The following is an 8925-nucleotide window of genomic DNA, read 5'->3' as shown; positions in this document are numbered from 1 at the left end:
CTTAGAGCTGTTAGTTTCTAAGTACACACACCCTAGACAATTCAAGGCATCTTAATCTCCATCAAGAACAAAAAAATAATAATAATTTTTGTCATGCTGTTAAATCCATCATTAAGGATAAAACTGGTGCAAATTGGTCAAACGGATCCAACAAACACTGATGTCCAAGCTGGCATATTGGCAACTAATATGTAACTGGTGGTCAATAGAGGGTTTAAAAGATCTTCCCTTTCTTCTTGTTCTTTTCCAAGGTTCTAAATTTAAAGGAAAATAGTCAAAATGAGTAGCCATGTTATAAACATTACAGCCAACACATGATAGTAGCACTGGCTAATCCAGCTACAACTGTGTTAGATTTTCCAACACTACTTTTTTATTTAAAAAAATAAAAGGGGTGCCTGGGTGGCTCAGTCAGTTAAGCGTCATTGGACTCTTGATGTCGGCTCAGGTCATGATCTCAGGGTTGTGAGATCGAGCCCCGTGTCGGGCTCTGTACTGGCTGTGGAGCCTGCTTAAGATTCTCTCTCTCACTCTCCCTCCGTCCACCCCCCACCCCTGCTTTCTTTCTCAAAAGTAAATAAATAAATTTAAAAAAATAAGGTTTAGAAGTGGATAATGAGGACAATGTAAATCTGTAATAGACAACTGAATATTTGACCAAATTTCAGGATAAATAATAAAAATAGGACAAAAACCCATTTTTAATGTATGAGAACAATTCTTTCCAAATGAAATAGTGCAAACTGAAAAATATCAACTGACATAAATACAGTGTCCTTTTACGGTCATTTGAATTCTGAATTACATTTGCTTTTACCAATAGATTTTCCTCTTTGCTGAGGAAAAGTTAATAGGAGGACAGTGTTATAGAACAAACATCTAACCTTGAAAATATTTAGCAGTGAGGGTACACTGTAGAATATTTACAGGGATATAACTTTTCAGTTTTTGATGGGACTAAAAAGAAAAAGAACAAAGTCAAGGTACAAATATTACTGAGTTTTGTGTAAACTAAGAACAAGTAACTGATCAGTTGTATTTGGAATCAGATATCCAAAATTTTATCTTAAGAAATAATTTTTTTTTTTTAATATTTTATTTGACAGAGACATAGCGAGAGAGGGAATACAAGCAGGGGAAGTGGGAGAGGGAGAAGCAGGCTTCCCGCCGAGCAGAGAGCCTGATGTGGGGCTCGATCCCAGGACCCTGGGACCATGACCCGAGCCGAAGGCAGATGCTTAACGACTGAGCCACCCAGTCACTCCAAGAAATAATTTTTATCCTAAAGAAATAATTCAACACAACTAAAACATACCCCTAAATGTATAAAAGATCTTTATAGCAGTGCTTTCTAAGTTTGCCAATGATTGAACACAACTATTCTGTCCAACAATTGAAGGGAGGAGATAAGAGATTGATTATGGTGAGTCAACTAGGGAGAATGCTATGAAGCTATAAAATTATAATTAGGAAGACTGTTAAGTCATGGAAAATGTTTGTAATGAAAAGAAATACTGTTAGAGTAGACAGATTGCATCCATCTATATAAAAATATTCATCCATGGGGACGCCTGGGTGGCTCAGTTGTTAGGCGTCTGCCTTCGGCTCAGGTCATGGTCTCAGGGTCCTGGGATCGAGCCCTGCATCGGGCTCCCTGCTCAGCGGGGAGCCTGCTTCTCCCTCTCCCACTCCCCCTGCTTGTGTTCCCTCTCTCACTGTGTCTCTCTCTGTCAAATAAAAAATCTTTACAAAAAAAAAGAAAAAAGAACTGCTTTTAAAAAAAAAAATTCATCCATGAAATTAACTGTGCTTGGGTGATAATGGGTAAGGTCTTTTATTTATTTTTTTTAAAGATTTTATTTACTTATATGAGAGAGCGCGAGTGCTCAGGAGCCAGGGGAGGAGAAGAGGGAGAGGGAGAAGCAGACTCCTCACTGAGCAGGGAGTCCAGTGCAGGACTGGATCCCAGGACTCTGGGATCATGACCTGAGCTGAAGGCAGATGCTTAACCGACTGAATCACCCAGGCGCCCTGGGTAAGGTCTTTTAAAATAAGTAAGATGATAATTCCTTAAAACATTAATACACACATTTCTTAGGAATCTGATATTAATTACCTGGAAGAGTTCTGTTGTTCTAAAATACGTTGTTGGGCTTCCCAGTTTGCTTTCTCATCTTCAAACTGACGACGTTTTTCCTCTAATTCTTTGTGTTGTGCTTCCAAATTCTTTTTCATTTGCTCATGGCGCCTTTGGAGCTAAATCACAGCACAATACATAAAATAAAACTGTTTAATAAATCAGGAGCAGAAGTATGTTTCACCCAGACATCCTAATGTTATAAATATAAGCACTGAGTTCTTGTGCTGTAAATTCAGAATACCACCTGGAAAGCACTGTCTAGGATTTCTCCTTCTGTAGGACTTGCCACCCAAAAAGCCAGTGACCCAAGAGAATAATTTTGGGAAATGGGGAAAAAAAGTGCAACAAGTTTATAGTTGTGTTGCACTTACAATGGACATACCCTATCTTATTTATCATCTCATTTTGCATTACTCATAAGCATGGAGAAACAAGGCAAAGAAGACATCACTGTCCTCATTGTATAGATGAGCAAACTGCTGCAGAGTTTCAGTCACTTGCCCAAGATTATTAGCCAGAAAATTGGAAGAACCAGGATTGAACCGGTCTCCTAATTCCAAGTTCAGAAAGCTGAGACAAGTGGAAAGAAAGCAGGTAGATAAGGACTTAAAGAGCTTCAAGATCACAGTAAGCTTCCCCGATTCCTATAAAGCAGTGGTTTCTCAAATGTTAGCTTCGTGCAAATCACCAAGAGTGCTTGCTCAAAATATAGAATACTGGATCTCACCCAGACATATTGAATTAGAATCTTTGAGTGTTAAGACTAGAAATCTGCATTTTTCAACAAGCCCTAGTGATTTCAATGCAGGTATTTTTCCTACATTGCGAATTAATGCTGTAAAGAACGCTGGCTGAGAAGTAGAAACACTCTTGCAAAGTAATTGCAGAAACAAAGAGCTTATCTAATGGTTCTTTAAATAATTTCATTTAGGCACTAGTCAATCTATTCCTGAAGAAAACAGTCACACCAATAAAAAAATCAGGTTGAATCTAAATACACTTAATATCTAAAAAGTATTCAAAACCTTCAGATGTCCAGAAATCATGTTCTATTAATGATCATATTACATCAGTGAGTTAACATCTTGAATTTGGATTATAGTAAAATTTTGTATATAACTTGTTTTCTCAATTACTTTGTAAACCACAAAGTATGACTTCATATTTATTCCTACTGCAAATATTTCATGCAATTCCTACAAAACAAAACCATCTAAGATAAACTTAAGCAAACGAGTCAATTTGAGATGTCATCTTCCTGATTGTAGCAGACAAGTTACTAAGAAAATATCAGAAAATAGGAACACAGGAAAATGCCTCTAATTATAAAAAAAAAAAAATGCAAGGGAATCATAAACACACAATTCACAATAGTTACTTCAGAGAAGGAGAAAGAGAACTACCATAGGGAGGTACACAGGGGCTTAAATGAACTAATGAGGTCTTATTTTTTAAGCTGGGTAGAAGTTTGCAGGCATTCATCATTCTTTATCTGTACATTTCTGTTACATATAATATCTTTTGTGTTAACTGCATGTAGGTAAAAAGTACTGGTTACAAGCCCTCTCAAGGGACCACTGGGGTTAGATGTCTTCCAAAATTCTGACTTTTTCAGATTTTAGAAAGACAATATTACTTAGAAAGGTGTATATATTACATTTACAAAACACCTCCTGGGCTGTCTAGGGTAGCACCTACCTTAGCATCAAACACATTACTATTTTTTGCAGTAAATTTTATAAATATTCACATCAAGTGGAATAAAACAATTAGTTCTATGTCTGGTTTTGCAGTTTTCAGAGCTTGTTAGGATTTAGGACTTGAATCTGTGGATACATGATTGTGGACTTGCCTAGTGATTAAGAGCAAACTTAAAGAGCTAATGGTTTCAACTTACAACAATATGCAGCACTGACCAAGCTAATTTATCCCTCCTCTCATGTATAAAAAGGGAGATGGGCAATAATATCTACCTCATAGGGTTATGGTGTGGATTTAATGACACAATAAGGATGCCTGATGCACTGTGCTGCTGGATATTAGCAGCTGTGCCCTAAACAAACATTCTACCACTAATGAACTTGAGAAAAAACTGTATTAAACAAGGTTAAGTAGGTCTCTTCACCTATATATTTATATACCTATATGGCTTACACTATCAGGAGAAACTTGGCAGATCTTTTTATAGGTTCTTCCAATGCTAAGAAAGATTTCATCCTTCAAAGAGTACAGTTTCTCAAAACTCTGTTTTCACCACTCACAGAAATCATAAAAACTCTTGAAGGGTTTTTCAGCTACAGTTTCATTATTATTTGTTTATAACATTTACTCCTAGGAGCAGTTACTAACATATGTCTATAGCAAATGTAAATTCAACTACTTTTAGATTTTCAGTGAAATCTAAGTGGAGAGGTAATACAGACTCTTGATTATTCTTGTTTTTATTCCCCTCTGTTACAGATTTTTCAGATTATTCACTAGTGAAAGAGTAAAACTCAAATGGACAGTTAATAAAAGGCTGATAAATAAAAAGACTAAACTTAATCTCCAAAATGTCATCTTATTAATGACAGATGCTAGAGATGCTATTCCTGCAGTGCTTTGCAGTCTCAAAACAGAAGGAACTATTCCATATCTTTACTGCATTTAGTTTATGACAAATGTAGCAATGGTCAAAGTGGGGTTTTTTTGTTTTTTTTTTAAAGATTTTATTTATTTATTTGACAGAGAGAGAGTTAGCGAGAGCAGGAACAGAAGCAGGGGGAGTGGGAGAGGGAGAAGCAGGCTTCCTGCCGAGCAGGGAGCCCAATGTGGGGCTCGATCCCAGGACCCTGGGATCATGACCTGAGCCGAAGGCAGACGCTTAACGGCTGAGCCACCCAGGCGCCCCTGTTTTTTGGGTTTTTTTTAAAGTAAGAGATCACATGTAAAGCCTAGTAATTTAAGAGTAATCTAATGTGGAATATAAACATTTCCTCGAAATTACTCAATATTTTACTTATTCCATGCATTCTATTTAGTGGATTAAAATACTTTTATTTAGTCAAAGAGGGTTTCAGTATTTTATGCAGTAATTACAAAAGCAATGAGATCCACCATAAGAATGTAAACAAAATAGATCTGAATCCCCTTTTATTTATTTATTAAAGATTTTATTTATTTGACAGAGAGTGAGAGAGACAGAGAGAGAGGGAACACAAGCAGGGGGAGTGGGAGAGGGAGGAGCAGGCTTCCCACCAAGCGGGGAGCCTGATGCAGGGCTTGATCCCAGGACCCTGGGATTGTGACCTGAGCCAAAGGCAGAGGCTTAACAAATGAGCCACCCAGGCACCCCGTGAATCCCCTTTTAATATATTTAGATACAAATATTAGTGGAGCCACATATAAACACAGGGGTCTCACTGAATTTTAACATTAAAGGTCATTTTTAAATTATTTCATATTAATATCTATCAAACCAACTATTACTTGATTCTCATGTTATTTTCCTCCATCTTTCACTTCTTGAGGGAAATGTAAGGAAATGTCTTCAAGGTCTTTTTGATTTATAGAAACTAAATGTATGCCTCAACATCCAAGGTAGTAGATAAGCTTCCTGGGATGCTTTGTCACTACTTTACCAATTTGCTAACACTGGCAATTACTCTGACACTATATTACAAATATGCCCAACTCATTTACAACAAAATCACATTCCTTCTGTTTTCCTCCCTTTGGCTGTCTGTAATTTATCCTAGCAAGCCCTTAGTTCAGTTAAAGTTCTTTCTTTTGTTCTCTCATTCATATGCAAATAACTCTGGTTTATTATTATTCTAATACTAGTTTTTATTCTTACATCCACCCAAAACTCTTGATCTTTACTCTTCTTACCTTGAATATATGAAATACCTTATAATTTCATTTCTCACAGTTTGCTCATTAAAACTGATTAATTCATTATAAGTATTCTATTATATCTTCCTCCCAAGTACATGTATGGCCAAACACTTACATATTGAGGTATATAATATTATTATAAACAAAGTGCTTCCTTTTATTTCTCCATTTTATTACATTAGGGCATTATATTAAATTTGAAAAAATATGGGTAGAAAGGTTTTATTATCTATACTATTAGAGATATTATTTTAAAAAGAAATGATGTGTCTTTAGGATGTGAAAATGTTAGGCTGACTACCTCAGCTTCTGAATCCTTCAGTTTTTGAACTTTTTCTTTGACCTTCATCTCAAACACCTGCTCCATCTCCATCTCCATCTTCTTCATCTTAGCTACATGCTCCCTTCTTTCTTCTTCCATTTGTGCAAGAGGGCTCCTGTTGTGAACATTAAGGATAAACATCAAAAGTCTAAATATGAATTCAAGACAAAACTTTGAAACAGTGATGAAAACAAATGATAAGCTGAATCCAATTACTAAATTGTTTCTTGAAAATAATTTTTCAATTCTTCTGACACCATCTTCAATGACACAGAACACAGATTTAAAGTTTTATGTATAAATGCATTAAAAATTCTTTAGAAGCTTTACAATTCATAAATATTTATAAAAGAATTTCCTTCCATAAAGTTTTATATTTAAACCTGAATCTCTAACGAATAATTACTATGAAAATAGATACAAAAAAACTGTTAGGAGGATGTTTCTCTTAACCTAGTGCATATCAAATCTAAAGATGACACATAAACTATAGGAGGAAAATGGAAAGGAAACATTCCCAAATTATACTAACAGAATGGAAAATGAGAAGAAATTTAATTTTGTACTTCAAACAAAATTTCAATGTGAAAAAAGGAACAGACCTAATGAAGTTAATATATGTAGAATATTTTTAGCTCTACAAATTTCTAAGTGTTACAATCTCTTCTATGACAACTACTGACATCACAATTATAAGTTAATTAACATTAATTCAAATTTATTTTAGTAACTGAATTACCATGTTCGAAATTACTACCAGTGAATCCCTAGAAAGTTTTTCATTTAGGTTTGCAGAATATTTCTAGGCCACTTACGGTAATTTCACTACTCATGAAATACTTTCCACCTAACTCAAATATTTAACTGTCTTAATTTTTTGTCTTATTTTAGAAAGATGTTTGGTGATAAAACACATACACAGATGATACATGAGAGAATCAGAAGCAAATAAATATCCTGATAATTATTTTTGAAATGCCAGAAAACAGACACAAGCATAGTTAAATGCAAGTGTTTTACTCTACTGACATTAAAGTCCACAGGCTCAAATCTCTGCACAATTTTGATCAAAATTTTCATGTTAAAAATACTGCAAACAAGCTTTATCTTAAGGCTAGTATACTTAAAGAGACACAAGTGAATGCCAAAGTATCAGTAACTCACTACAGTCCCAGGGAGGAAAGAACCCTTTGCTTCGTGACTGACAAACCTTTGCAATTAGTGTAAATGTTACACAACCCATATTTTGAGTATAACAGAAGACAACCACATTTCATTTAAATTACCATTTCCACCTTTGAAAACTATTCAGTACACAGGACAACTTAAGAGAGACATGTCCTCTTCTGACTTTGTTGATAAAACATGTTTATTTTGCCTCCATATCAGCAGGCTTTGACCACTGAATAGCACATTTTAAATTGGTGAATTTTATCTCAGTAATGCACTTTAAGAAATTAAATCATGGCTTACAAACAAAAACAAAATCAGGTCTTGGATTTCACCTATAACTTCTAGGGTTAGTCACTTTAATCCTGATCTGACACACTTTGATGATGGTAGACTTCTCTCCTTATGAGGCTGAGTATTTTTTTTTTTTTTAATTGTGGCTAAGTATTTTTACAGCACTCTTCTTCCCTGTCAAGGAGGAGAACTAGAGAGCCAGATGGACTATATTAAATAAGAGCAACAGGACAGAACATTGACTACTGATTTTTCTTAGCAAAAAGGGAGGACGAAGACATCAAGTATTGCTGTGATCAAGATCTGTTTTTGCAATTAGTGTAAATTCGAATAAAATGTTAACTAAAGGATATTTCTTCACCAAAAGTAAACTTACAAACCTGCAGTATATTTTAACAATTAAGCAATTAATCAGAAGTTCTGAAAATGAAACTAAACCAAACATTAACTTAGAACAAAAACCTGCATTCAAAAAGTGAGGTCAACTGAAATAAGCTTTTAAATATAAATACCATGGGCTCCTGGGTGGCTCAGTTGGTTAAGCGACTGCCTTCGGCTCAGGTCATGATCCTGGAGTCCTGGGACCGAGTCCCGCATCAGGCTCCCTGCTCAGCAGGGAGTCTGCTTCTCCCTCTGACCTCCCCCCTCTCATGTGCTCTCTCTCTCATTCTCTCTCTCAAATAAATAAAATCTTTAAAAAAAAAAAAAATATATATATATATAAATATCATTATTTCATTAAAAGTTAGGGCCCTTCCTGATAACATAGGTCTCATCTTTATGGCAGGTGGTTTTTTTTTCCCCCACTGAGAGATTTTTTATTGTTATGTTAATCACCATACATTACATCATTAGTTTTAGATGTAGTGTTCCATGATTCATTGTTTGTGCGTAACACCCAGTGCTCCATGCAGAACGTGCCCTCCTCAATACCCACTACCAGGCTAACCCATCCTCCCACCCCTCTCCCCTCTAGAACCCTCAGTTTGTTTTTCAGAGTCCATCGTGTCTCATGGTTCGTCTCCCCCTCCGATGTCCCCCCCTTCATTTTTCCCTTCCTGCTATCTTCTTTTCTTTTTTAACATATAATGTATTATTTGTTTCAGAGGTACAGATCTGTGAT

General features: G+C 35.6%; 1 protein-coding gene across 1 annotated transcript; it reads right to left on the bottom strand.

The window, feature by feature from the left end:
- Window positions 1-32: 32 nt before the first annotated feature.
- On the bottom strand, window positions 33-6598 carry LOC145719904 (septin-7-like; the record flags this gene model as incomplete). Its single annotated transcript, XM_081811516.1, has 3 exons — window positions 33-254; window positions 2117-2256; window positions 6318-6598. Coding segments are annotated over 3 exons (461 nt in total), but the record flags the coding sequence as incomplete, so codon positions are not given.
- Between the last annotated feature and the right edge of the window lie 2327 nt (window positions 6599-8925).

The sequence above is a fragment of the Leptonychotes weddellii genome, unplaced genomic scaffold, assembly GCF_054177405.1.
Source record: "Leptonychotes weddellii isolate Sample4059 unplaced genomic scaffold, ASM5417740v2 HiC_scaffold_8158, whole genome shotgun sequence".
Classification (NCBI taxonomy): domain Eukaryota; kingdom Metazoa; phylum Chordata; class Mammalia; order Carnivora; family Phocidae; genus Leptonychotes; species Leptonychotes weddellii.
The sequence above is the reverse complement of the archived record's forward strand: the minus strand, read 5'-3'. Positions and strand labels throughout refer to the sequence as shown.